The sequence below is a fragment of the Cyrtonyx montezumae genome, unplaced genomic scaffold, assembly GCF_038088225.1.
Source record: "Cyrtonyx montezumae isolate F1298 unplaced genomic scaffold, pur_monq_1.0 scaffold_11, whole genome shotgun sequence".
Taxonomy (NCBI): domain Eukaryota; kingdom Metazoa; phylum Chordata; class Aves; order Galliformes; family Odontophoridae; genus Cyrtonyx; species Cyrtonyx montezumae.
Genome location: NW_027071837.1, coordinates 10,993,898 through 11,021,586, shown reverse-complemented (window position 1 = coordinate 11,021,586; position 27,689 = coordinate 10,993,898). Strand labels below are relative to the sequence as shown.

Genomic DNA, 27,689 nt, shown 5'->3' with positions numbered 1-27,689 from the left:
CCCCGCCCCTCCCCGCCCGTGGGCGCGGCGCGGCCCCACCCGCCCCGCCCGGCGCCGCCCGGGGCCGGGGCAGCGCGGCGATGCACTGCGAGGAGGCGCGCGGCAAAGTGAGTGCGGCCGGGCCGGGCGGGCGGGGGCCGCTGAGGCCACCTCCATCTTCCGCCGCTTCTTAAAGGGGCAGCGCGCGCCCCGCGGGTGGGCTCGGCCCGGCTCCGGTACGCCCCGCCCGGGCCGCTCGGTGCCTTCTCGGGGCGGCGGCCGTGGGCGGGCCCGGGCGTGCGGTGGGGGCCATTTTGTGAACGGGGAGCGTTTGTATAAGGGGGGGGGATGGTGGGCGCGCACGGCTATGCTCGGGAGGTGGGGGAGGCCCCGCGGTGCCCGCGGCGGCGCCTTTAAGAGCGGCCTCGCTGCGGGGCGCGCGCCGAGAAGGTCACAGCGGGGGAGAGTGGGGCGGGGGGGGGCGGGGGTGCGAGGCGCGACGTCGCCGCGCGCGCGCCCCGCCCCACCTCACCCCCCCACGCCCTTTGCTCTTAAAGGGACATGCCCGGGGCTGGCTCTGGGATAGACCGGCGGAGCGCGGTGGGGGGGAAGGGACCCCGTCCTCCTTTTTCCCCCCTTCCAGCTGTGTTCCCCCCACCCCTCCCTCCCGACCTCCACCCGGTTCCCTCCCGACCTCCGGCACCGCGGGCAAGGCGGGGCGGAAATTCCTGGGGGGGGCGTGGCCGGGCCACCCTCCCCCGAGGCGCTTAGGGCCCCCCCTGCGCGGCTGCCGGGGGGGCAGGAGCCAAAACGGGATCAGAAGGGGTGATTTCCCCCCCCCGAAGTGTTCCGTTGGGGTTGCAGGGCAGCGCGGATCCCGTCCCTCGTGCCCTTTGGGCGGGAATGTGTGGATGCTATAGGAGTGCTATAGGAGCCGGTCCCCGTAGGTGAGGCTGAGCCCCCTCCCCCGCCATAATACCCCTTGCTCCCGTTGAGTTCCCTTTCCCGTGGTGAGAAATGGGGCATCGGGACCCTCCGGGCTCGCATCGCTGCACCCCAACCCGATTCGGGGTGCGGCGTCCCCTGAGACAGCGCTGGGGGGCACTCAGCGGAGGGGACACCCCTTTGTGCCCTCCCGCGGACGTGGGGTCCGCGAGTGCTCCCCGCTCCACGGGTCCTTGCTCGCGTCCCACCCACCCCCAAAGGAGCACTGGGCGGCTCCGCGTGTGCGGGGCGTGTGCGGACCGGGCGTGCCCGGGCGGGGACACGCGTGGGTGTGGGTGTGCGGGGCCGTGGGCCGCTCCGCGCCCGCAGCAAGGTGCGTACTTGGGGGCGGCTGGCCGGGAAGGGGTCGTGCGGAGCGGTGGTTCCGGCGTTCGGGGTTGGGGGGGTGGGGAGGAGGGTGGGGTCGTACGCCCGTTGGGGCGGTTGCAGGGGGGCGGCTCCGTGCAGTGCCCGTGGGGCCGGGCCGTGCCCGCAACCCCTCCCTGCTGCTCGCCCGCCGCGGCCGGGCCCTTTTAAGGAGCTCCACCCCGGGCCGAGCCAGGGTGGAGCCGCGAGGCTATTCGCACCTCTCGCACGGCACGGCTCGGCACGGCTCGGTACGGCGCGGAGCGGCGCGGGCCGGGAGCATGATCCTGCCCGCCGAGGGGATGAGCGCCGCGCATTCGCGGAGGAGCTCCCCCCGCGGAGCCTGGCGGGTGAGCGGCCCCTTTAAGAGGAAGGGGTGTGTGCGGTGGGGGGGGTTGGGAGGGTCGGTTGAGGGCAGCGCGGTCCCTTTAAGGCGCGGGGGAGGGGAGCGGGGTGGGGTGGTTGTGTATCGGCCCCGCCCCTTCCGTCACAAAGGCGCGTGGGGGCAGCGGTTGGAACAGGTGCGGGGCTGCCGGTTCCCCCCACCCTTTGTGGTGGGTATGGTGTGCAGCGAGTTGGTGAATTGATGGATATGTTAATGTTAATGAACGAATAAGCCGGGGGGGCGGGGAGCGGGAGGGATGGGTCTGGGTGCGGAGTGCCCTGACCACCCCCTCGTTCCCCACCCCCAGTTTTGGCAGGCAGGAGGCTCGGGGCGGGGCAAAGCGGCCCCCAGGATGAGCTCGTCCTCGCTGCTGGCCGAGGCGCCGCTGGAGCCCCCAGTGCTGCTGACTGACATCAAGACGGAGCCCCCCGAGGAGCTGCTGGCCTCCGACTGCAGCCAGCCCCAGGCTGAGCCCGTCGACCTCTCCCTCAACAAGTCCAAGGCCCCCGCGCCGCCTCCCCCCGTCCAGTCCTCGCCCCTGCTGGTGGCCCCCCCGGTCCCTGCACCCACCATCTCCATCGCGTCCTCGGGGCTCGGCACCACCTCAGCCATCCCGGCCGTGCTGTCACCCGGCTCCATCCTGGCATCGTCGCAGGGCAGCGGCGGGCAGCAGATCCTGCACGTCATCCACACCATCCCCTCCGTCAACCTGCCCAGTAAGATGGGCAACCTGCAGACCATCCCCGTGGTCGTGCAGTCGCTGCCTGTCGTCTACACCACCATGCCAACCGATGGCGTCACCGCCATCACCGTCCCGCTCATCGGGGGCGACGGCAAGAACACCGGCTCCGGTAAGGGGCTTGTCAAGGTACTCGGGACCCCCTGTTCTGTGGGCCTGGCGTGGTGCTGGGCTGGCTCACCGGGTTAACCTCACCTGATAGGATGTGTCCAGGACCCCTGGAGGGACCCCACTTCTCCCCCCAAGGTCTCCCCAGGACCACCAGGAGCTTAACCTCCTGACAGTGTCCCCAGGCCCTGGCGTGGGGCACCAGAGCCCCCATAGGGAGCCCAGCCCTGGCCATCCGCCTGTGCCGAGCAGGGGACAGGGAGGTGCTGCTGGCTGCCTGCCTGCCTGTCCCGCCCAGCTTTGCTTTCAGTCCCCACTGCGTCCCCATTCCCCAAGGGTGGGGTGCCCTGGACATTCCCCGCTTCGGGCAGGAAGCGATGTCCTCAAGCTGAACCCCTTTCCCTTCCCCCCCTTCCCCATATTCCTGTGCTGAACCCACACAGCACGGGGGTCAGCTCTGCCCCAGACTGCTGTAGGGTGGGGTGACCCCTCCAGTGCGGTGGCTTTTCTGGGCGGTTGGTGACATCTGTCTCCAAGCTTACCAGCCTGCCCACCCCCTCCCATCCCTCCTTGTTCCTCAATAGCTTTTCTTTCCCACCCTCCCCAGTGAAAATGGACCCCGGTGCCGTGTACCCCATGGATGTGCCAAGTGACAGCGAGGACAGCGCCTCGGAGAGCGGCCCTGCGCCCTTCCAGGACCTGCAGCGAGAGTGAGTGCGCTCGCGGGTGGCAGCATGGGGCGGGAGGGGGAGCGGGGGGCTCGCCTCCATTCACAGCCATCCGTCCCTCCATCCTTCCCAGGGCCGCCACGCCGCGCCTGCCCCGCGCTGACTCCCCGGGACTGAAAAAGCGGCGGATCCACCAGTGCGACTTTGAGGGCTGCAACAAGGTGTACACCAAGAGCTCTCACCTCAAGGCCCACCGGCGGATACACACGGGTACGGCGGGGGGGGCACCGGGGCGGGCGGCGGAGCTCGGGGCCCGGGTGGGGGCGGGGCGCTGTGCCCCCGCGTGCCCCCGGCTCCGCCCCGGCGCGGGGTGGGAGGGGTCGGGGCGTGGAGGGGCGCGGCGCCGTTCCGCCCCGCGCCGCCGCGGGGGTGGTACCGTATTGCTCCGAATGTACGCGCACCACCACCCCCCTTCCCGGGAGCGTAGGGGGCGTTACCGCCGCGCTCCCAACGTAGAGCCGCGCGAGGGCACTGCTGCGCGGGGTGGGGACTCGGCAGGCTCGGAAAGCGGGGACGTGGGAACCTCGTGAGGTTCGGCGAGGCCGAGTGCTACGTTAACTGCGATTGGGTCGGGCGATCCCGCGTGTGTGTGTGCGGGATATGGGGGTTCTGGTGCACAAAAAGCCGGACGTGCGCCAGCGGCGCGTGCTCACAGCCCAGAAAGCCGACAGTAACCTGGGCTGCTTCAACAGAGGGGCGGCAGCAGCGAGAGGGAGGGGACTGTCCCCCTCTGCTCTGCCCTCGTGGGGCCCCATCTGCAGTGCTGTACTGGGGGCTGCGCACCTGCAGGCAGGAAGGGTGTGAAGCTGTTGGAGCAGGACCAGGGGAGGGCCGTGAAGATGACTGCAGCACCTCTCCTGAGAAGAAAGGCTGAGGGAGCTGGGGGTGTTCGGTCTGGAGGAGGCTCCAGTGAGACCTCTTTGTGGCCTTCCAGCACTTGGAGGGTGTTTGTAAGCAAGTTTCTGTGTGGGCTGATACTGATAGGACAAAAGGGAAACAGTTTTAAGCTAAAAGAGGGGAGATACAGTTTAGATGTTAAATGGAAATTCTTCACTCAGAGGGCAGTGAGGCCCTGGCACTGCTGCCCAGAGAGCACAGCTTGCCCCATCCCTGGACATGTGCCCCATCCCTGGACATGCTCAGGTCCAGGTGGGATGTGGCCCGGGGCAGCCAGCCCACATCAGGGAGTGGAGCTGGGCTTAAGGTCCTTTCCAACCCAACCGCTCTGTGATTCTGTGATGGTGGTGCAGCTATTAGACTACAGTGCAGCTAATAGATAGCCACACGCGACACACACCCACGCCGAGGCACCACTGCGTTAAGGGGCGTTGCCATAATGCACACCTATACTGGGACACCACCGCTTTAGTGGCGTTACCGTATTACACCTAGTGCTCGCCCACATGAGGAACCACCACTCCATGCACGCTACCGTATTGCACCTAACATACGGCCCGCGCAGCACGGCGTCCAGCCGGTGGCGCCCGCGGCCCGTGCCACACCGGGGAAGGGCGGACGAGGAGGGCTGGGGCTGCCTGGGCACACCCCGCTTCTGTGCTGACCCCCCACTCCCCGCAGGTGAGAAGCCCTACAAGTGCACCTGGGAGGGCTGCGCCTGGAAGTTCGCCCGCTCCGATGAGCTGACCCGGCATTTCCGCAAGCACACGGGCATCAAACCCTTCCGCTGCTCGGACTGCGACCGCAGCTTCTCCCGCTCCGATCACCTGGCCCTGCACCGCCGGCGGCACATCATGATGTGAGCAGCACAGCACGGGGAGCAGGGACACGGAGGCAGCCTTGCTCCCTGGCTGCAGCGGAGGGACTGCGGGGTTGGTGGCTGGCGAGCCCTGCGCTGGTGCAGGATGGTCTCCGAAACACACTCCTCTTTTTCTGAGCCTCTCCTCCCCACTGGCAACGCGTGGAAGCTCCTCTCGCTGCAGCCTCTGGACATCCCTCCTGGCTCTGTTCGTTCACCCTCCCAGGGGCAGTGCGGTGTGGACACGGTGACAGCCGAGGTGGGGAGGCATCCAGCTGTGTGTGCCTCCTTCCCAGCCCACCTGCACTGCCTCTTCCTGTGCTGAGGAACAGGGAGAAAGGAAAAAGGGGGAGGACTAAAAAAGAAACCCACCCACCCCTGACCCACCCAGAAGACCACCGCTGCCAGAAAAAGGGAAACTTTGTGGAATGTGGAACTGTGATTTTTATGGAGTTCTAAGGGGAGGGGGAAGGGCTGGGGGGGCACACTTTCGGTTTTTGGAGACTATGGGACAGTTGAACCATTTATAAGTTAAAAAGGCATCAGCCTCCCTGCGGACTGTGGCCACGCACTTTTCTTTGTAATTGTTTTTGTGGGGTTGGCCCAGCTCCTGTGCTGGGAGAGCAGTGGGGTACGGGGCTGTGGGGTGGGGTGGGTGAGGGGACCGGGACCCTCAGGTCCTCTTGGAGGGAGGAGCTTCAAAAAGCTTCTCTGTAACTTTGGGAGGAGGCAGAGCTCCTTGGTCTTCCATCATGGCTGTGTGTGTGTGTGTGTCCTTGTCATGTCCCCTGTACCCAAGCAGCACTCCCCACCTGATCTGGATGCTCGGTGGTGGGAGGCACCCCTACATCTTCCCTGCAGCCTTGGGGAGACACATAAAGCCCCAGACCAGGAGCTAGGACAGTGCTCGGGGGCCAGCACCACTGATGTCCCGCAGTGAAAGGTCTGTCTGCAAGTCTGCCCAGGACAAGTGGGGTAAAACCCTTTGGGGCAGGGGATGAGGACATTTCTGTGGGTTTTTTTTTTTTGTTGTTGTTCATTTGTTTTTTGTTTTTTTAACCACGGGATTTAAAACTCTGGAGCTGTGATATTTGTACAAAACCATTTGACGTTTTTCTACAGGGGAATAACATTGGAAGAGGAGGAGCCTGGTGGTGTGTGTCTGTGCTGCAGCAGTGGCAGGGCGAGCACTGGGGATGGCATGGCAGGACTTCGCTGTCTCCTTTGCAGGACCCCTGAGTTCCTCTTCTGAGGTTTTATTGAAAAGCAAGTGGTCTAAGAAAGCAAAAAACAAAACCTATAGCGGGTGCTTTACAGCCGCATCCCATGCTGTCTCCAGGTGCCCCAAGAGGAGAGCTGAGATGTGGAGGGGAAACCTACTGCACCCATGATGGAGACACCTAAGGACACAACGTGCATGTCCCCACACCTTGTCCCAGCTTCCCGTCAGTCCTCTGTGCAGGCTGGGCATGGCTTGTGCTTGAGGAAGGTTCTTGGGTCCTGCTGGGCTCCTGCCTCCTCCCTAAATATCCCAGCCTGATCCCCTGTGCCCTCAGGGGGCTAATCACCCTTAATTGCTCTGAGCTTCCTCACTAGAGACCTCTACCCACCCTCCTTAGCCCAGGGCTCTCATGGAGCTCCCTCACCATCCTGAGCCGTGCAGTGGTGCTGCCCACAGACCCCAACCCGTGGGCTGATGTCAGGCCTGCCCTGTCCCCATGGACCTCAACCTGCTGAGTCTCCATGGGAGCTGCTGGCCCTCTCTGTGCCCAGTGCATGGGGACGCACACCTCATGACCTCCTCCATGAGCCTTACAGACCCCGAAGGCCTCCAGGATGTGTTCTGAAGGCTGCAGGTAAACAACTCAGCATGGTGACACAGGTAACTTCCCCGCATCTGGAATCCACAGATCTGGAATCCCACATCTGTACCTTCTCGTGCACAGCCAGGATCCCCCTCTGATCTGCACCTCTGCATGGTGTGCCCAGACCAAGGGCAAAGTGAGCTCCAGAGATGTCCAGGCCAACTTGTTCCTTGGGGCAGGAAATGGATCCCAACCAAGCTCAGTAACCCCAGGCCCGTTCTTATGTCTTCTGCTCCCTCCTCAAGACAGCCATGGTGACCCATGGCCCTTCTAACACTGTGCTGAGGTGACCACGGCACCTGCAGACCCTGCCTTGCCCTCAGCAGGGATCTGGGCTTCAGGTTGGCTTCGCCCACAGCTCTTCTCATTGACTTCCCAATGGGAATTGGGCACTGATTGGTGGGGGACAAGTGGTTGACCCCACATCGGGACCTCATCCCCGCTTCTCCCCCCAGGCTGCGGGGTCACCCCGTGCTGCAGGGTCACCTCTGTTCCTGGTTCTGGGGGGGCTGGGGACCTCCTGCCCGCACTCACCAGACTGGTTTAGCAAGAGGAGGGGCAGCCACCCGCTTTGAAGGGCTCCCTGGAAAGGTTCGATGGCCGCAGGAGAAAGGAGAAGGCAGGAGAGGTGGTTTTGGGTTTCAGCGGGGGAGCGGGCAGCCCTGCAGAGCTTTGTCTGCTGCTGGTGGCAGAAGGGAACCCAGGGGGCCCTCCTGCGTGGGGCTCCCCCAGGGCCGGCCCAGCTGCACCTGATGGGAGGCGAAGTCGGGGAGGATTTGGGGCCGTATGGAGAGGTGGGTGCCCCCAGGTAGGGCTGTGCGGTGGGACCCCCACAGTGCAGGAGCAGCCTGCTGCGGGGAACGGGGCCGCAGGAGAAATGCTCTGGGGCTCTTTTTGTGGCTAGGAAGGCAGTTCGTATTCCCGTGTTGCTCCAGGTTTGGGCACTGTTTGTATTTTATTTTATTTTTTTCCCTGACTTCAAAAACAACCCGGCTGTAATTGCAAAAGAAAAAAACAACAAGGAATCCACAAAAAGAAAAGAAAAGAAAAGACAAACACGAACTGGGCATAACTGGAAAAAAAAGAACAAAAAACAACCCCAACCAAACAAGGCATAACTGCAACAAACGCTGTGCGGAATCGCTCGGCTCTCCCGCCGCAGCTCGGGACGAGCGCTCGCTGCCGTCGCACCCGCACCTTCTACAACTTCTGTTTTTGTTTAAAACTACGAACAAAACGAGGGAAAGATAAAGTGATCTCCTTCCCCCCTCACCTACCCGCTTTCCCTTTCGCCCTTCTCTGCAGCCGATGGTGTGAGGAAGCGGGACCCCCTTCACCCCCGCGCCCCTCCCCACGGAGCACCCCCAGGCTGAGCGCACCGCAGCCGACCCCGCCGCCGCCGTCCCGCGCCGTGTCCCCGCGGGGCCGCTTTTATCCGCCCGGGGCTGGCAGCGGGGCCGCAGCGGGGCCTGATTGGCCCGGCCCGGCCCGGCCCGGCCCGGCCTCACCGCGCTGCAGGTCTGCGATCCTCCTCCGAGCCCAGGTAAAGCCTTCCCCGGCCGGCACCCGGCTCCCAGCCAGCTCCGGGGCCGCACTGCCGGCGCCTTCTCCCTCCCCACCCTTCCTCTCCTTTTTTTCGCCTTTTATTTTTCCCCTCCTTTAAGGAAAATAATTGTATTATTCCCCATTTCTTCCTCATTTTTACCTCCCCCCCCCTTATTTTTTTTTTAATTTTCCATTATTCCACTTTATATTTTTTTTCCTTTACTTTTCCCCTCTTTCTCCTTTTTTTTCCCCTCTTTCTCCTTTTTTTTCCCCTCTTCCTCCTTTTTTTTTCCTTTTTTCTCCTTTTCCCCCTTTATTCTCCTCTTCCCCCCTTTTTCTATTTTTTTCCCATCTTTTCCTCCTTTTTTTTTTTCTCCTTTTTTCTCCCCTTTCCTCACTCTCCCCCCCTCCCCCTTTCCACCTCTCCCCCTTTCCTATCCACCCCCTTTTCTTCTTCCCTTTTCCACCTCTCCCCCAGCTCCGTCCCCGGGAGTGGGTTTGTGGAGGGATGAGCAGCGGGCTGGTGTTGCGTGCTCCGCTCCCCGACGACTCCTCAGCATTCACCCCTCTGAAGCCCGTCACCATGTCGGGGGAGCCTGGCGAGGACTCCTCCGTCTTCGAGGACATCAAACCTCCTGCCCGGGCCCCGGACAACCCTCCCGACCTGGCTCAGGTAAGGCGGAGGCCCCCGGTAAAGGTGCTGCAGCCCAGCAGAAGACCGATAGCTGCGTGCATTTGGTTGGATTCTGTCCTGTTCAGTGTACGGGGTGGTTTGATTCTGCTTTTTCTCTTGATTTCGGCACTTTTTTGCCCGCTTGGCCTTTCCCCTCCATGGCTCTTTCTCTAGCCGTGTTTGGTTTCATGTTTTTGTCCTTCCCCTCTTTGCGTTGCTCTCTGCGCTGCTGTTTTGGAGTTTGGGAGCGGAGCTCCAGGGCCCCGCACCATTGGAGACACTGCAGACACTTGGGATCACTCCATGCGTGGCGAAGGGCAGGGTTTTTAAGATCATTAATTGTATTTCTGCCTCATGGCAGGGAAAGAACGCACTTTGAAATTTCCCAGCCCCACGGTTTCCCCCGATGTGTTCGGGGGATAAAGACCAGGATTTAGGGTGCTCGAGCCTCTCTCTGCCAACAGGCCATTCTTCCCAATGGGAATCTGGTGGGAGCTACTGCTCTGGCATCTTTCCCCAGAGAAGCGGGGTGAGTGGGGCTATGGCTGAGGAGCCCTGTGTTCCCAGTGCCACTGCGAGCAGGGCCCCGCGAGGTGGCGAGAGGGCGGCTCCCGGCCCCATGGCTGCCCCATGGGGGCACCTCGTCCCGCTCTGCCCTCTGCCCGTGGCTTGCCAGGACAGGGCTGGCTGTCGGTGCCGCTGGACAAGGCTGTGAGCTGTCGCTGCTCCGGCCCTACAGTGTGTCCCAGTGCCCCCCAGAGCCCACCCACCACGGTCCCACCGGTCTCCTTATCTCAGTCCTTTTTCCCCACTCAACAAATCGCCGCTCTGAAGAGGGGAGGGGGGCAGCTGCTTGCTGGTGGAAACATCGCTCGATCTGTGTTGGGTGGAGATCTGGCACTCATGGAGTTTGCACTTGTTTTGGCCCTTTTCTCAGCCTTTCCAGCTACTTTGACCCAAATTATAAAGCAAGAAGTAAGGAGAGAGAAATGTTTTTCCGTTCCTGTTTTGGCTAGATTGACCAAAAAGAATTTTTCCCTTGAAATCCCAAGGGGCTGGTACTAGCAGAAAGAGGGAGAAGGAAAATAAACAAACCCAAGGCACATTTGTGGAGGGTTCCAGGGGAGAAGGAGATGTCCCCACTGTGGCACCCCTGGGGCTGGGTGCTGTCAGAGGCATCCCTCTGGCCTGGGTTTGCTCTCTGGGCTGCTGAGTTACCCCACTGCCGAGTTCCCTGAGCCTCTTGGAGCCACCCATGGCTTTCCACCTGCCTCCCTTGGGTGCAAGTGCTGTCCTCTGTGGTGCAAACCCAGACCCTGCCCTCCTGTGAGAGCTGTCCCACAGCTGGTGGAAGTGAGGACATGAGAACAGGTTTCTGTGATCCTGGGGGTGGTTCTGTACAGCCAGGAGGTGACGGAGAGGAGGATGGTGGTGCCGTGTCCCTTGGTCCCTGCCAAGTGCGTGGCACAGGAGCTGGCTCCTAGTGTGCAGCTCATGTGGTGCTCATTACCACAGCTGGATTGCTAAAACTGGGGACAGTGGGGGCTGGCAGGGAAGTCGTCCTTCCCGTTGTAGGATTTGAGGATGGCTGTGGTGGTTTGGTGGGTCACATCGGCTGCAGGTGCAGAGCTGAAACTGGAGGGTCCCTTGGGCCTGCTGCAACACTGGGTTAGGTCAGGACACAAGGAAGAAGTGGCTGGAAACAGAGAACAGAGGAAACGCAGCCTGTCCCCTGCCATGCCCTGTGTGCCCTGGCAGTCAGCAGGGCCAACCATGCCCTGGGGTGTACAGACCCAGCGCTGCCACCAGGCAAGGGAAAGGATTGTCCCACTCTGCTCTGCACTGGTGTGTCCTCACCTCGAGGTGACCGCGAAGGGACCCGAGGGAACAGCACGGAGCTGTGTCAGAGGAGGGGGTGGGGTCAGGGAATGGGTCTGCTCCGGAGGGCTGTGGGCATGGAGCATCCCCAGGGCATTGGGCATGGCCCTGAGCTGATGGAGCTCAAGTAACGTCTGGACATCACTCTCCAACACTGGGTTTGGATATTGGGTGGTCCTGTGCAGAGCCAGGGGTTGGACTCAGTGTCACTGTGGGTCCCTTCCAACTTCAGGATATTCTTTGAGTCATTGCCTCCCTTTCCTTGTGGGTCTTGTGAGGACTGGGGATGAGCTTTCCTGTTCTTCAGTGATCCAGTGCCCTGCACAGCCTGCTTGGAACCGGGGCGGTGGGTGCTTAGAGGGGACTGCAGTCGTTGTGTTGGGATCAGCTGAGGCCCTCAGCCTCCAGGACCAGCCTGCAGGTCTGCGTGTGTAAAGGACAGTGCTCTCTGCCTGGCAGGTGTCTGCAGAGAGGATGGGCTCGTCCCTGTGTCCCTGCAAGAAGACCTGCTGGGGTGATGGTGGGCTCAGCTCAGCTCAGCCACTACCACTGCTGCTTCATTTTGCTTCATCCCCCAGACCCACAGACTCCCTGGTGGCGAGGTGTGGGCCCAAGCAGCTCGGCTGCATTTTGAGCTGCAGGAGCACAGTGGCTTTGTGCACGTGGTACAAAGGGCGATTGTTCCGCGGGACACCGGGCTCATGGCTGCAGAGGGGATGCAGCCAAGGGGGGCTGCAGGTGTGCTGCTGCCTTTCCTCCCGCCTGTTCTCTGTTTGCTGGAACGAGAGAGGTTGCAAATAAGCCAGGGAAGCGTGTTTGCTTTCTTTTGACCACTAGAAAAGCAGGGAGGGGGGAGGAAAGTGAGCAGGGGACTCAGACTTGTAATAAATGCAACGGATTTCTCTTTATCGCTCTTCCTGAATGGGCTGTGGGAAGCACACGTTGGTTGGAATTACTCACAAAGGTCTAGGGAAGCTCATTTTTGAGCGGTGCATCATCCACTACGAAGTTTCCTCTCTCAAACCTGTTTGGTCAGCTACCTACGCTACTTTGTTCCCGCTCCCTGGTCCACTGAACTCCTTTATCTAACCCATCCACTGCAAATAATCACACTTACCACCGTCTTGTTAGCTGAGCCCCTTGATTAGAATATTTGCTTTTCTTGTGCTGCATTGGTGAATTACATGAGTCACAGGGTACTGTTGGTGTTTGGGGATTGGATAAGCAGTGTTTACAATTCAGATGTTCTCAGAACTTGAGCTAGCATGAAAACTCTCAAAAAACCCCCATGGGCTGTTTCCCACATCAAAGAGGCTCAGCCCCTTCCAAGCTCAGATTGAAACTCAAACAAAGAATCTTTCATTAAGTTCAGAAATGCTCGGAGAATTCTTTGAAAATTATTTGTTAATTTTTTTTTAATGCGACAGGGACCTTCAAATTTCCACCAAGGACAGGATTTGCAAGTATTCAGATGTATTTAATGACCTTGCTCCTTGTAGTATTTCCAGTACTAGCAGGAGAATGGCAAGAGATCTGTCCCATTAGGGTCTGGTCGGATCCTCCGGCCTCCAAAAACACAGGTACTGATCCCTTGTGGGAGCAGAGGCCGTTATCCACCCGTTGGCTGTTCATCATCCACCTGTTCATTTCTCCATATTCATCCAGCTATTCATTTCTATGCAGGGAGAACGTGGAAGGAGAGGGTTTATGCTGAGGGAAGGAAGCTGGAGGACAGTCTTTGAGGCTTGCTGCTTGAGGATCCTGCTGGCAGCATGGATGCTAGAAAATGTACAGGGCAGTATGCACACCAGAAAGCGTGTGGCACTGGAAAGTACTGGCAGTGTTTACTTGGCCTTGTAACATGCTAGGCGCTGTGCAAGCCCAGAAGAAAGAAGTTGGCCCAAAGACCTACTCACTCAAATGCAATGTTTCCACGTGCCTTAGGGTTTGTTTTGTTTTGCTAACTGGTTTGGCGAGGAAGTTGAAAGCTGCAGAGATGGTGGGATTTCTGTCCACACATGAAACCTGACCTTGCTTCTCCCAGATGTGCATGGGGCATTGGGTCTGCCTCACTCATTGTACGAGGAAGAACAAGCTTTTGGGCCTGTCTTATCACTTGTTGATTGCCAGGAGGACTTCACAAGCCCCAGCAAGCAGCAGATGACTCACTCTGCCTTTGTCAGACCTTGCCCTGGGAACGTGCATCTTTTCTTCTGATTGGAAGAGGCTGGTTGATGAGTATGAGCTTTCTGATGGTTTGAGTGAGGTGGAATGAATCCCACCCATTATCTGGCTGGATTAAGTTTCCTGTGAGCGCTAACAGCCTCCATACTTGGTCATACTGTCATACTTGGTTCAGGACCTGCTGGAGAGCTCAAGGACCAGCCCAGCACTCAGTGGCCACTCAATAGCTAGAAATAGGTGGATAAATCTGTCTAGGTCATTCTGGGGTATGTATGAGAGCCTCCATCGTGTCAGTTTTGGAGGAGAGGGAGTGCTGGAGCAGAGGCTTCAATCAAGATAGAAAAATGGTGCAGCAGGAGGGCTAGTTTCTAGCTGAAGAGAGCAGCAGAGGCTGCGTGGCTCTTGAAAGTCAGCTTTTGGTTGTATGTGTGGATTTGGGGGGCATTTGTACTCCTGCATGCTTTGCCTGGGGCTGATCTTCCAAGAGTTGAAATGGTGTTGCATCATTGATCTTTCCAGAAAAAGCATCCATACTCAAGTCCATCCAGTGCAGGCTCCAGCAGCGTGTGCCCATTTAGGTTGATGAAAAGCCTCCAGTTGGCTTTGATGGGCTTGGCCCCAGCCTCTGCTGAGCAACAGCACTTCAGAAAGAGAAAACTGCATACAAAGACATGACTCACTTATGAAGAAGATGTTCTTGTGTCATCCCCTCCCAAGCAGACATAATTTCAGAGGACTGTTCTTCTGCCAGGGCAGAGTAGGGAGCAATGGGCAAGGAGAGAGCTGTCCCTCTTTCCCACCCACTCTCAGGCTCCATCCAGGCATTTGTTTTGTGCTTGATAGGTCTGGGAAGAGGGAAATCTGTGTATTTACTCTACTGTTGACATGAGACCTCTCATCCCAACCTAGTCCTCTCCAAGGAGAGGTGGACCAGGTAGCTGTGGTGTTCAGAGATGGTGCAGCAGGGATGGAGCTTCCTCTAAGGTCTATCGTAGATATTTTTCACTTCAGTTAAGGTGATGTTTTTGAAAAGATTTCTGCTCATGTTCTCAAAGCCCCCTGAAGCCTGAGTGCTCCAAACTGGCCTGCTTCTGGGTACTTGACCTTGGAGCTAGATGACGGTGTTCTGCTTTCTCTGGCCTTTGGGATCACTCGCTGTGGTGGCATGGTTTCTGTGATAAATAACCAAGGTAGACTGCCTTTCAGCAAGTCCTTATCAGCCATTGGAGGAAAGGAATAGCAAACAGAGTCAGCAAGCCTGCTGGAAACACTGCTGCCTGTTGGCTCAGCCGGAGGCCATCTGGCCACATCTGCCTCGATGGCAAATCTTGGGCTTAAGAAAATCCCTCGGTTCCAAGAGGTGATAATTAACTCAGGTAGTTCAACTGCAAGGCCAGAACAGAGCTCCCAAATAACCCTCCAAGGCAGTGTGGCTCAGCTCCTGCAATATCCATGGGACGTCCGTGTGGGAGAAGAGTGCATCCCTGTGGCCTCATCTTACTCCCAGAGGTGCTCTTGCCAATAAGAAGGTGTGAACATTTCAAAATAGGAAGTTGGTGGGGCAGATCACCTCTGGCTGCTGTCTCCATGGGCTCCAGAGCGAGCTTGCCCAGAGACTTGGGCTTAGATGCTCGCTTTCCAGGTGGCCCAGGCTCGTGAAGATGAATCTTGCCCCACTGCACCTAATGTTGAATGCTTTGGGGGCAGCGCTAGCCTCTAAGAGTTGCTGCTCACCTCTTTGGTGAGCAATCAGAGGAGCCCACCTGTAGCACCCACCTAGCTAGGAGCAGGGTTTGGCAGTCTGCCTGCAGTCATGCTGGGCTGTTTGCAGCAGTTAGTGCTAGGCCCTGTGCACGTGAAAGGAAGAGTCCTGGGCCTTTCTCTACTAATCCTGTTTTGCAGAGAGTTCCAGAAGACTTGAGGAACAAACAGAAAATAACGTTGATCGAGGTCAATATCAAAACCAAATGATCAGAGAAACAAATATTTACCCAAGTCAATATTTAACTAGGGAGACAATAAATGCTGATATTGAACCAAATCTGTATATAAATACGGTCTATTTATAACGTGTCCCTTTAAAGGGGCACTGCCAGGTACTTGCCATGGCTTTTGATTGATGATTATCCTCCCCATTGTTTGCTGATTCCCTTGGAGGCTGGAGTTTCATGCAGGTGCAGGCAGGAGAAACAGACTGCGCTACGTAATCCCACGGCCTGCCCACCATTGCCCTTACACTATGAGTGCTCGGGGAGGTCCCCCAGAGCTGGGGAGTAGGCAGGGAGTTCAGGGTCCCCACTTTGCACAGCAGGAGGGGTCTGTGGCCAGGAGAGCTGGAAGATGCTAAGAAGCAAAGAAGCTTGCTTTCCCCACCCCCACCAGCTGCTCCCTCAGCCAACTTCCCGAGCTCATTGCCTGTTTAGCAAACATCGATTTCTCTCCCTGTTCCTCTGTGGTGACCACATTTGATGTTTCTGTGGCAGTTTGTTATTTATCAACTACAGATTAGAAAGCATTTAATCATGGGAAGGACGTGTCCCACCTCCTCCCTCATCAGCTGGCTATGCCTCGCGCTTTTTTAACGATGCTCACTGTTAATTGCTCCCAAAATGTCCTGCTTGGCTCAAGCTCCCGTTTTTGTGTGTCCTGACAAGAAATGTTTGTCTGGGGCTCTGTGTTTGTTGATCAGTGTCCTGATAACTACTCAGCCTGCCTCGGATGGGATTGAGACGAGGGATGGGGATCTCCAAGGCAGGAGTTTCCTGCAGGATTTCTGGAGGTCGGTGGCTGCAGAGTGGGAGTGCTTGGATCAGTGTCTGCTAGCCACAAGAGCGATCTTTCCTTCCTGACCAAACCAAACATCCCGTTTTGGAGGAGATGCTTCTAATGCACAGAGGTTTTGTTGATGTCTGCTTTGGCTGAGTTTCCCCTTGGCTCAGTTTTTGCTGGAGCTAGTGACCCATGACTTCTGGCACCGTTGTGAGAGCAGTCAGTGAAGCCTGGGGCATGCCCGTCTCCTGACCCCATGTCTCATCCTTGTCTGCAGCAATGGCATTAGTAATGCCTGTAAGGGAAACTGGGTCACTGAGCCCTCCAAAGAGCCGCTGGGCCTTCAGCTGGAAGGCCCTGTAGTCTTTCTCCACAGAGCCAGGGTGGGATGGCTCTTCCAGTATTGAGATGCACTGAGTGCTGAGGCTGCGTGACTGGTTCAGTTCTCAGAAGGCAAGAAAACAGTTAGCATGTGCCTGGTCATTCCTGCCTCATGTGAGCCACCACAGAGTCCTCAGCTGCCCTCTCAGCAGCTGAACTGTGCATGTGATATCATGAAGCTGTTTCTTGCAGGTGATGGGATGCAAACCTCCAAAAACCATTATAACTCTGACCCAGAGGCTTCACCATGAAGCATCTCTTCATGCTTCCAGTCAGCCCATGGGACCAGCAGTTCTCCAGAGGTGGCAGATCTCATGTCCCCAGCTCTTTTGGCACCTGTCCTATTGAGGCCGCATGGTTTTGTGTCATCAACCTGCAAGAAACATCTTCCATTTGGAAGTAGCTCTCAGAATACATACATCTCAAAAGTGGGAAAACTTAGTAGAGTTGGTTTTGCTAATTTGCTTTGATTCTGGTTTTCATCCCTTGCTGCTCTGACTGCCCAGTCTATTAAATGTATGAACCATCCTGTGGTGAGAAGATGAGGCTCTACCACAGTCCTGGGGAAACCTCATGGTTTCAGTGAATGCTAGTAGAGAAAAAGCAGGGCACGCTGTGAGGCGGCAGCAGTTGCAGGAGAAGGGTGTGGAGTGAAAGTGGGTTGTAGGCTGTTGTTGATCCTGCACACACAGTGTCAGGGCCCTCTCCACCCCTTGGTGAGGATTAAGACATAAAAACAGAGTGTGATTGCGTGAGCTGGGAGCCGTGTTTGCCCCTCCTCCCCTTGCCTGTGGTTCCAAAGAGGAAAGCAAGCCAAAAAAAATTGCTGTTGGTGAATAGAGGGCAGGCAGTATCATGGCTCTGTTCCCACCTCCGGGCTGGAGGAAAATGGAGGCTCTCCCAGCTGCTCAGGATGGCTCCCCAGCTCTGGGTAACCTCTGAAGAATGGTTTCACCCATTGGAGTAAAATCCCAATGGAAACGGGGTACTGGAGAGAACAGTTTAGGGGACAGGTTTCTACTCATTGACCCTGCAGCCCTGCTTGTTCCTCCATCAGCCTCTGTTGGCAGAGTCTTGCGAGGTCTTGGGAGTGCTGGCTGGGGCTGCAGGGGTGAAACATACCTGAGGGGTGCGGGAGGTGGCCTGGCTTCAGGAGGACCTTCCCACTAACATAGCCCTGTCTGTTCCACAGCTACACCCCATGAGGATGGAACAGCGGATGCCACTCCCTCTCGAGGTGAAGAGCTTTCCTCCTTCCTCCCCCTGCTTGTTTCTGCCCCTGTTTGTAAGAGGTACCTGTAAGAGATCCCCCATCCCATTGCAGGCCATCCAGCAGCCCACTCAGAGCAAAGTGGGGAGGACATGGTGATCTCCCCTCTTCTTCCTTGAGATCCTAGCAGGGCTGCATGCCACCATGGCTATGGGTGTCTCAATCGGTGCTAGCCAGCTGGGTGGCAGTGAGGCTGTCTCCTCCACTGTGAAAAGCTGTGTAAGCAGCATCTAGAAAGAGACACCTGCGTTTGGGATTCTTGAGTCCGATCCCACCCAGGCATGGCAGGAAGTCATCCCTGCACGTAGTCATCCCAGCTCTTGTGTCAGCTGTGGAATGAAGGGTGGTTTTTGGGTAGAGTGTTGGGTGGGAGGTGCTTAGGTGAACAGCTTGGTGTTAAGTATTTGCTCAATGCCCAGCAAGCAAGGAGCTGCCTAGTGTTGCTAGGTTTTCCTGGGCCGTAAACAAATCAGGCAGCCCTTCTGAGGACATCCCTGGAGTCCTGTGAGTCCTGGAGCATCACAAGGTCCATTGTGATGTTCTGGGTTCCAGAGGTGGCAATTCCACCTCCATAGTGGTTCCGTAGCCAAGGACAGGGCTGGACGTCTTCTCTGTTCCATCAAAAATGATTGCTTTGCTCTTCTGAGAAGTTGTGCCCTAGCACACCCTTTCCCCAGGTCCCTGGGGCCGCCTAGGATCAGAAGTGGATTTATGAGGCTCCATGGAGTGGGACCAAGCACACCTTGATCTGCAGGTAGAGGTGAGGAGAGAGGGATGGGAGACACTGGGCAGGGGCAGGCAACGGCAGCAGGTGAACAGGCGGATGGTCTCTGAGTGAGAATGCAGTTTAGGATCCTAAACCTAGAGCCCTTTCTCCACTGAATATACCTGCCTGGCCACCCGCTGCATAAGAACCCACTAGAGTGTGGGGGGAGACCTTTCCTGGGAACTGAAGGTGAGAAACTCAAATACCAGAGATAAGGGAAGGGCAGAAGTAAAAGGCATCCAGCGCCTTCCCCCTGCCTCACTCCCCCGGCAAGTGGGGCCGTTTCATCGCTCAGGTATGTGCGGCATCCAGAGCCTCCGGTCCCACCCCAGGGGTCCGGTTTGGTGCCAGGGTGGGCTCACACGCAGCACCCAGGGCTCTGCTCCCAACCTGTGGCATGGCTCTCCCAGACAGGATGCTGCACAGGGAGCAGAGAAAGGGACAGGATTTGAGGATGGGTCCTCTGCTCTGAACTTCCACCCATGCAGAAGATGTGTTGGTGGCATGTATGTGGGTTTGGGTGGAAGCCAGCTCAGTCGTGCATCACCAGTGTGGCTTGCAGAGGTGCAAAGGCTCTTTGAATTCTCTGGAAGCACAGGTGATGTGTTTCACTGGAAAGGGCGAGGAAAGTACCTTGGATCCTGTCCAGTTTTGATAAAAGCAATGAACTTACAGCAGGGATGACTTTGGCCCGGTGGCATAGTTCATTCAGAGCTGCACAGCCTTCAGCTCAAGCGTATTGGGTGTGGGATGGGAGCAGCCTGCACTCCTCAGATGTACTGTAGGCTCTGCCAGGGAAGCCCTGCAGTTTTGCCAGCTCCTCTACATATCAATGAGTCTATGAGGGCTTTGCAATCAGCTTGACACAGGGATAACCACATAATTAAAGGCTGAGGCTTTATAGAAGAGCATTAGTGCTTGTGTTTTTAACCACTAAGAGCAGAAGTTGAGTCATCAAATGCCAGGGGATGAGTTTCCTAGAGGGTTGCTCCATCACATTGCTGAATTATTGGGCCTGGATCCAGTGGGATGCTGCATCAAGCATGAACTCTGACAAGCAGTGGCTGAGCTATAGGTTCTGTTATCCTGGCAGTCCAGAGCTGTAGAACTCAACCAAAGGTTGGCCAAGGGCTGAGTCATTTTACCAAGACAAGGCAGCAACAGCATGCCTAGCAGTTTCCATTTTAGGCTCACAGTCCATGGAATTTTTGCCAACATCACTTAGACTTCTAGGGCTGCAGCCAAAATTACTCTCGATTAATTGTCTCAATTAATTTTCTCAATATTGTCCACCATAGAGTAAAATGAGTACGCTCAGGCTGCTGAGTTTAAAGCAGGCCAGAGTCAGCATGTCTACGGTGAGCTGCTCCAAACACATCCAGGCTGACTCAGGCAGAGCTCCAGGTTTTATCTGGTACTTGATGTTTTTGTCGAACACTTGATTCTGTCATTTTGTCATCTGTGGGACCAAAGAACTGTGCTAAATCACAGAATCACAGAACTGTAGGGATTGGAAGGGACCTCTGGAGATCATCTAGTTTAACCACCCTGCTAAAGCAAGTTACCCAGAGTAGGTTTCACAGGAAAGCGTCCGGGCGAGTTTTGAATATCTCCAGCCTCATCATTATCAAGATGAACTTCCATGACGGCATCCTTGGCCTTGCTCAGCCTTTGTAGCACTGCAGGTGGGTAGAAGGGAAGTGGGACAGAGGACAGGGTGACTTCATCTCTGGGAGTCAGAGATGGAAGCTGATCGCTGCAGCACCTGACACCTGGGCTGTTCTTGTGGCACTCCTGGTTCCCTTCTACTATTTGTTGAATGTTGAACTCCTATTGAACTTGCTCTTCACAGATTCTGTTCTCTGTGTTTCCACCACAGGGACGATCTGAAATGGATAAGTACCTCTCCAGCCAGATGCCACTCATCCCCATGATACCAGACAAGAAGTACCGCCGGGAGAGCGCCTCGGTGGTAGATGAATTCTTCTCAACAGAGAAACCCACTTCCACGCCTTACAGTGTGAACATCAATGTGATCCTGCCCGACACCACGCACTTACGCACTGGACTTTACCGGTCCCCCAAACCCATGACGCCGTTCACTCAGATCAAGACTGAGCCCGGCACCAGTTTCTCCCAGCCGTGCTCTTCCACGTCGGGCTCCACACAGACCCTGCCTGACTTCACCAGCGTCTTCAGCATGCCCCAGTCAGTGGCAGTCAACAACATCTTCATCAAGCAGGAGATGCCTTCTGATATCCCGCTCTCCAGCAGTTCACAGCAAGCCCAGTTTTACCAGATGCCTCTTGGCAATGGCAGCACTGATCTTACCAACCTGACGCCCTCCTCAAACAGCACCACAGCCATCAACAGCCTCAGTGGTGTCACCATGTCCACGGGTAACACCATGTCCGGTGTGCTTCACAGACATGTCCAGGCTGGAGAGCCAGTTAAGCAGTACCCACACGTCTCCCAAGGACAGGAAAACTTCAACATCTCAGGGCAGTTCTATGCTGTGCCAGGGGTGAACCTGCCACCTTCGCCCCCCAACTCGCAGCCTGGCAGCCCAGAAAATCAACCAGAGCTCATCAACACCATCTCTCCCCCACCATCCTATGAAGCCACTTTTGGACTGAAGATGGTCCAATCATCGCAGGTCCCTTCGGTTCCCAACAGCCTTGGGACCCTCTGCCAAGGGCACACTGTCATGCAGACCCTCAAATATAACAGACGCAACAACCCTGAGCTGGAGAAAAGGAGGATCCACCATTGTGATTACCCAGGTATTTTCACTGTTTTGGCTTAGTTTTGGGGTCTCTTCTTGGCACAGGGAGACTGTGGACTGCTTAGGGGTGGACCAGGAATCACTCTGTGTGAAGAAATGCGACATGGCCCTGAGTTGAAAGCCCCAGAGAGGCGAGGTCCTGGCCCTGCCTGCTCTCACTGATGCATTTTCTCTCCCCTTCCCTTTTCCATCTCTGGCAGCAGCAAGCCTGGCTCTGAGAGGCAGAGAGTGCTACCCAAGCATGGGGATGCTCCCAAAAACAAACTGCCTTAGGAGCTCACTGTACTCTGCATGGGCAAAACCATGCCTCCTGTCTACTTTCCATTCCCATCCTCCCATGGGAAGTGGCAGACCATCTACTGATTTCCACAAGCAACATTTTCAGTCTTTTTATGGTGCCCAAATTCTCTTTCTTTGCAAAGAAGACAGAGTCATACCCATCAGTAGCCTCAGCTACAGCACTGAGGTGATTCTATGATTCTGTGACTTTGAACTGAAAGCTGCAGCCATGTTTTTGCTATTAGCAGCTTGTGCTGAATTTTATGCCTCCTGCTAATGGCTGTGGGAGATAGGGCAGAGGTGGTGGGACGGACCATGGCTCTGGGATGAAGGCTGCTCCTCTGCTCCAGTCAGGATTGCTCAGAGCGTGAGTCATGTCCTGCAGGATGCATTACCAAGGCACTGCTCCCCTACAAGCCAGACTGGCTGCTCTGGGAGAACTGGAGAGAAGGAATGGGAAATCCTCAACTCTGACTTTAGCAAAAAGGACCAAGCAGAGTCTTGCAGCTGGTGAAGAAAAATCATTTTGCTTCCCAGTCTCTACGCACTAGCTCACCTCATTTTTGCTTAGAGCTCGGCCTGTTTCAGCCCTGTTTCCATCAGAGCAACTGTGCAAGCAGAGAGGAGTTGAAATGCAGAGGTTGGCTTTAACCTTCTGAAGCACCTGCTGCCAGCAAATACAGTGACAGGGACTTGCACAGATTGTGCCATGTCAAAAAAAAAAGGCATTCCCTCTATTGAGTGTTCAGCCTTTTGCCAGATGTTAGCGTTTCTTGGAAGCTGGGAGCTGAAAAGGGGTAAAGGAAGGGCAAGGTCACGTCCAGGTGGGCTTTCCTGTGCACAATGGGGCTGTGGGCCACAGGGAACTTGGGATAGCCCGTCCCAATGAAGGGAGCTGCCAGAAGTGGAAGTGTTGGTCAGTCATTTTGGTTTTCATTGTTAGGAGCTTCACCACTGGGAGGATGTGGTGGCTTTCCTGCATCCCTGCTCATCAGGAGCTGGTAGACCCATCCAGGAGTTACTAGCTTCTCCTTCAATTGGATGAGTACACTAGAGACATCTTTTTCTGAAAAACCAAAAAATTTTAGCTAAACTGGGCTCTGTGGGGAGTGCTCAGCCTCTCTGTCCTCTCTCCTCTGGAAAGCTGTAACTGAGCACAGAGGTGTGTCTACAACAATGGGGAGCAGAGGTTGGGAACTGTGATGCCCCGAAATCTTCATGAGCAGTGATGCAGAGGGATCTGGGCTGCTGAGGGTTCTGCTGGCATCTGAAAGGTTTGGAAAGCAAAGCTCTGACCCAAAACTGTTTCAGGACTGTGGGTGGGATGAGGAATGCAGTGCATTGCTGAGGGCCTTCAGTGAAACCTCCCTAAGAGGCCTTTTTGGGTCCATCTCAATTGATGACTGCTCTTAATGTCTGTGAAGTCCAGCGGTGAGAAATGCTTCTGTGGGTGCTCCAGGATGGCAAACAGTGTCTGCAGGCGTGGTGTTACATTGGTGGCAATGCCAGCGTTGGGAGAATAAACTGTACTTTGCAAGTGGATGGGGAAGTAACACAAAGCTTTATTACACGATGTGGAAACATGGAAGGAAAAAGTATGACTGTGTTGCTTAGAAAGGTAATCAAAATTCAAATTTATATTTTAATATGCACATCACAACTAAATGAAGCAGGGCCATGAAGGAAGAATGGGCAGTCAGTTGTTGGGTGATGTTTGTTGTAGAAATTCTTTTCAAAATCACACTGTTTCAGCTGGGAGTCTTTCTCTGATGAAACCTGTTGGTGCTCATCTGAAAAACGTCCCAATGTGTGCCTTTGTGGGAACTGGGGCTGCCCCATCATGCCTGCTGGGTCTGGTGCAGAGCCCACCTGCCCTCTCGCTTTGCTGTGGTGGTACCAGTCACCTCTGGAGCCCAGCAGGACAAGCAGCAGCATGCAGCTGGCAGCTTGTGGTGGTGAATTTGATATTTCCATCCTGCCTGGAGGGTCAGGGAAGTTCTGAAATGCGGGGTTTGGCTTTATCCCCTGCTGTTCTCAGCACAGTGCCTATGGGTGTCACAGTTGTGTAGCAAGAGATGGTGAGTTGTCAGTGTTTTTCTGCTCTGGAGATCAATCAGTGTCTTTAGATATGGCTGAAGCAAAATGGGATGTTCAGGCTTGTTTGCATCCTGCTATTCAGTGTGCTTTTCAAGGCCCATTCTACCCCTAATCCCAAACATGAATGTTCTAGTTTTGTTGCAGCAAGGGCCCCTTTTTCACCAGGAAGTTGTCTTTGCTGTTTTTGCAGGTTGCACAAAAGTGTATACCAAGAGCTCCCACCTGAAGGCACATCAAAGGACTCACACAGGTAAGAGCACTACATCCTGCCAGCAGACCCTGCCAGCCCTGAGCTGGGGTGGCTGTCAGGACAGCCTGTTGATGCTAACAGTAACAAAAAACCAATGGTTGCACTGGTTTCTGACAACTCTATGCAGCTTGCTTTCCTTCTGGAGGGATAGTCTAGGACGTAGGAAACTCCTAGGAGGCTCTTCCAGTGGGTTGGGAGGAGGAGGTGTCCCCAGTCCTCTGTCACGTGCAGCCTGAAGGATCCTCCTTCTGGATCTCACAAATCCTAGCCAGCTCAGATCCTGCCTAGCCAACAGAAAAATTGCCTATTGGCACGTGATGGGTATCTTTGACCTCGGAAGAGGTGTCCATGGCTCCCAAGCTGGATTTTCGTGGCTCATGGTGAGCTCATCTCTCCTGTGAGACTGCTTGCTGCCCAGTGGTTGTCCTCTGGCTGTAGGGAGAGGGTGCTGAGGCAAGACAAGGGCTGGTGCCCCCATGCTCCCACCACAGCCAGCTGGCCTGCTGCAGACCCAGCTCACTTGTGCATTCAAGCACAGGTCTCCTCATTAAGGTATTTATTATACCTGAAACTTTATCAGATCACCAGGTAGTCCAGGAACCATCAGTGCCCTCATAAATCTCTTTTATAGGAGGGCTGATCTTTACTGAAAGCAATTAAGCTGGCCCAGAGTTCACTTTTCTTTTTTATGAACAACGAACAAAACCCATCCTGAGGCTGGGAATCAGCTCTTGTGCTTGGCTCCGTTCCTTTTCCACCTTATCAGCCCTTCCCACAAGCTGGCCAGGAGATTTTCTTTGTGCACGAGGTGCAGTATTTCTGGGCAGGGAGTGACACGGAAGGGGTGGCAGTGAGGTGCAGGAAGGACATTGTCCCAGCACTGATAAACTGTTGTCACAGCAGCGATCTGTGCTTGGGGCCATGCGAGGGGTCTGGCTCTAAAATTAAATCTCTCTTCTTCCTCTCCTTTTTGGAGCACTGCTTGGAGGGATGCAGCCTATATGAGACACACGTTGTCCCTACAAACCGTGCTGTAAAGATGTATCCAGGCAAACTTGGGTGGTTTTTGAACCCAATAAAGTGCAGTTGTTTTTCATGTTTCCCAGTAACGAGGCAGGAAACCCGAGCTTGGTTGCCTCCTTCCAGCTCACCTGCTGCAGGAGGAAGGGCAGGGGCCCAGGAGGTGACCTGAGCCACCATGGGAACTCAAAGTTGAGGGCTATATGCAGGCAAGCCTGGGGTGTCTGCACTCAGTTTTTGAGGTCTGTTCTGTCTGCCAGGAGGGGTTAAGCCCGTGGGAGCACACCATTACTCAGGTCTTTTCTTGCGGTTTGTCCGTTGCCATGGGCTGGGCTGTATTCATCTCCTGGAGACACCATTCATTTCCTGGGTGCCATTGTGAGATTAAATATATAACCAATCAGCTCCCCGCCCCCCAGGGCTGGGAATGCCAGCTCAGGCCCTTTGTTTGAGCTTGCCCTGCCGTGCTGTCCTGGGAGATGGAGCCAGCTCATGGGACAATGGAAAGCATTTTCCCTTCATTCTGGAGCTCAACCTGTTATTGTTTGAAGCTATAGGGCCTTGGTGGGGTTGACCCAGCCAGGTCACCTGCCTGGGACAATGTCTGTGGTTGCACAGTGCAAATCTCGCTTTAGCATGCCAGCATGATTGCTGACAGACCCCTGAACCTGCCATCAGGTATGGCTGCAAGTGCCACCTTTACCCCCATCAAAAAACACACGGTGCAGAGCTTCCTGGGGAGCGAGTTGTCGTCTTACTGCCCTGTCTCCTCCAGATCTAACTCTGCACCTTCAACCCTATTTTGTCTGCTGTGTGCTGGAGGCCGCTGCTTTTGCTACGGCCGTGTGTTTTCAGTTTCCCAGCCAGATCTGCAGCCTGTCTGGCAGCGGGGCTGGGGGAGGATCAGGCCGTTTGCCGGTGAGCGTGCCGGAGCGCCGCACACATGCCCATGCATGCACGCTGCGTGCGTGCGTGCCTTCATGCCGCGATGGTGCGCTCAGCAATTGGCCGATGAAACAGTAAATATTTGAGGTCGGGAAAGTCAGCACATTCCCTGAACTCTGCCTGCTTGTTCAGGCTGTTAAGAGCGAGGGCTAATATTTGAGAGCACCACACCCAAGCAGGGAGAGGGCTGCAGCCAGGGTTCAGCGTGGTGGCCGGGAGCTGCTGGAGGGCACGGGCTTCTCCAACCCGGTTCCCAGCTGGCAGGGGGTTGCACAACGCCATTGATTTAGGTTGGGGAATGGGTGTGTGGGTGGAGAGGAGGCATTATGTCATGCCTGATGATCCCAGGAAAAAAACAATGCCCTGCGTGTAGCCAGCTGCCACAGGGCTGGGAGAACCGGGTGGTGGCTTCCAAGATGCAAGGCTCTGAGGACCCCTTTCTTCCTCATGGTGTACCCTTATCCCACGTTAACAGTGAAAATAGCAATTTTTGACTTTTTAGTCAAAAAGAGCTCTGGAAGATTTGTACACAGAAATGCTCCAATATCCAACAGACTTTCTGTCGCTGCTTCCCACAGTGGTGACCTTTGTTGGTGCAGACCATCACTGTGGTGCTGCAGTGCCTTTTGGCCATATTGAGGCAGGAGATGGGCACGGGGCAAGCCAGGCAGGCAGGTGGTGATGCTGTCCCTGCATTCTGATGGTGACCTGTGGCTCTTCCCCACAGGTGAAAAGCCCTATAAGTGCACCTGGGATGGCTGTGACTGGCGCTTCGCCCGCTCCGATGAGCTGACCCGGCACTACCGCAAGCACACAGGTGCCAAGCCCTTCAAGTGCCTGGCCTGTGGCCGGTGCTTCTCTCGCTCTGACCACCTGGCCCTGCACATGAAGCGACACCAGAACTAGGGATCACCTCCATTGCTATGTCTCCACGGGCAGCTGGGACTCTACTCTGAGGGACCTCTCTCTGCTCGTACATGGAACAACCCCATACTGTGATCAGCTGACAGGACAGAAGGTGAATCCCACCCCCAGCATTCCTGGTTTTTAAACAGATGCCATTAAAAATGAATTATAATTACAGACTGATCTTGCCATGAGGCTCGCTGCAATACAAGGGCTGTGGGCCTTGGATGGCAAAAATCTTTCTTCCAGCAAGCCTGCTATTTGTTTGTCACTTGGGACCAGCTCTCCTTGGTGTCTGGAACTCTTGGGGACATTTTGCCCCTCTCAGAGTTGTGCCTTTGAGGAGTCAAAGGTCGGGTGGGAAGGCTGGTGGACCCAGGTGTCCTAGCAGTTGTGAAATCCTCTTGAACTACTCTGTGACGGCACTGGTGACATGGAGAAGTGCGGCCCATGGCTGCGTGGGTTGACAACCCCGGTCTCTGTGGGGGCTTGGAAGAAAATATGAAATACTCACACGGGGGACGGCGCACAAGCTGTGTGCTGTTGAATGCAGGGCATTTGCCCTGCTTCGCTAGATTTTCTGGTTATGTCCATAGCATTTCTGCTTCCAAGATGAAATGTGACTCCAGATGACTCTGAGGGGACCAGGGTGCATCTCCGAGCTACCCTGGGGACAGCAAGGAACTCACCTGTGAGCTCTGGCTTCCCAGAATGTGCTGTGCCTTTCTCCAGAGGGCAGGCTCTGCTCATGCCTTGACCACGTGCATGAGGAACCAGACGTCACCCATCACGCTGGGTCTGTGCTGTTTTGTTTCACCACCTTCAGACAGAAAGGGGAAAAAGAACTAAAGAAGCGTCTTTAAAACAAATTCCGATAAATCCTGCTGTTCAGAATGTGATCGTGTTACCTACCTCACTGGTTCCCTGCCCCAGGCTCTGCAAGGCACCTGCCCCCACTTCCTCAGGTGCCATGACGCATAGGGCATATTGGCTCCCCTTCAAAGCCTACCAGGGGTTAGGTGTGGGCAGAA

The 27,689-nt window shown here is 56.0% G+C and overlaps 2 protein-coding genes across 7 annotated transcripts; both read left to right on the top strand.

Moving 5' to 3' along the window:
• The first annotated feature begins 38 nt into the window (after positions 1 to 38).
• On the top strand, positions 39 to 5,391 carry KLF8 (KLF transcription factor 8). Of its 4 annotated transcripts, none has more exons than XM_065729547.1 (5): positions 39 to 107; positions 2,022 to 2,565; positions 3,169 to 3,271; positions 3,363 to 3,499; positions 4,868 to 5,391. In XM_065729547.1, the coding sequence occupies exons 1-5, from the start codon at positions 81 to 83 to the stop codon at positions 5,047 to 5,049; spliced, it is 993 nt and encodes a 330-aa protein (XP_065585619.1). In that variant the 5' UTR covers positions 39 to 80; the 3' UTR covers positions 5,050 to 5,391. The 4 variants fall into 4 exon arrangements, with proteins under 4 accessions (XP_065585619.1, XP_065585620.1, XP_065585621.1 ...); XM_065729548.1 differs by lacking the exon at positions 39 to 107 and adding an exon at positions 828 to 926; XM_065729549.1 differs by lacking the exon at positions 39 to 107 and adding an exon at positions 1,232 to 1,297.
• A 3,049-nt stretch (positions 5,392 to 8,440) lies between these two features.
• On the top strand, positions 8,441 to 26,705 carry LOC136044303 (Krueppel-like factor 5). Of its 3 annotated transcripts, XM_065729543.1 has the most exons (6): positions 8,441 to 8,453; positions 8,934 to 9,128; positions 17,533 to 17,577; positions 20,256 to 21,159; positions 23,728 to 23,787; positions 26,480 to 26,705. In XM_065729543.1, the coding sequence occupies exons 2-6, from the start codon at positions 8,964 to 8,966 to the stop codon at positions 26,656 to 26,658; spliced, it is 1,353 nt and encodes a 450-aa protein (XP_065585615.1). In that variant the 5' UTR covers positions 8,441 to 8,453; positions 8,934 to 8,963; the 3' UTR covers positions 26,659 to 26,705. The 3 variants fall into 3 exon arrangements, with proteins under 3 accessions (XP_065585615.1, XP_065585616.1, XP_065585617.1); XM_065729544.1 differs by lacking the exons at positions 8,441 to 8,453; positions 17,533 to 17,577 and having other exon boundaries at positions 8,919 to 9,128; XM_065729545.1 differs by lacking the exons at positions 8,441 to 8,453; positions 8,934 to 9,128; positions 17,533 to 17,577 and adding an exon at positions 18,302 to 18,370.
• Positions 26,706 to 27,689: the final 984 nt, after the last annotated feature.

Excerpts from the sequence above, each read along its gene's own strand:
- KLF8 (XM_065729546.1), top strand. The coding sequence starts at position 1,611 with ATGATCCTGCCCGCCGAGGGGATGAGCGCCGCGCATTCGCGGAGGAGC. Across the intron at positions 2,566-3,168 it reads CGGCAAGAACACCGGCTCCG|TGAAAATGGACCCCGGTGCC; the intron begins GTAAGGGGCTTG and ends CACCCTCCCCAG. Across the intron at positions 3,500-4,867 it reads CCACCGGCGGATACACACGG|GTGAGAAGCCCTACAAGTGC; the intron begins GTACGGCGGGGG and ends CACTCCCCGCAG.
- LOC136044303 (XM_065729543.1), top strand. The coding sequence starts at position 8,964 with ATGAGCAGCGGGCTGGTGTTGCGTGCTCCGCTCCCCGACGACTCCTCA. Across the intron at positions 9,129-17,532 it reads ACCCTCCCGACCTGGCTCAG|CTACACCCCATGAGGATGGA; the intron begins GTAAGGCGGAGG and ends TCTGTTCCACAG. Across the intron at positions 23,788-26,479 it reads ACATCAAAGGACTCACACAG|GTGAAAAGCCCTATAAGTGC; the intron begins GTAAGAGCACTA and ends TCTTCCCCACAG.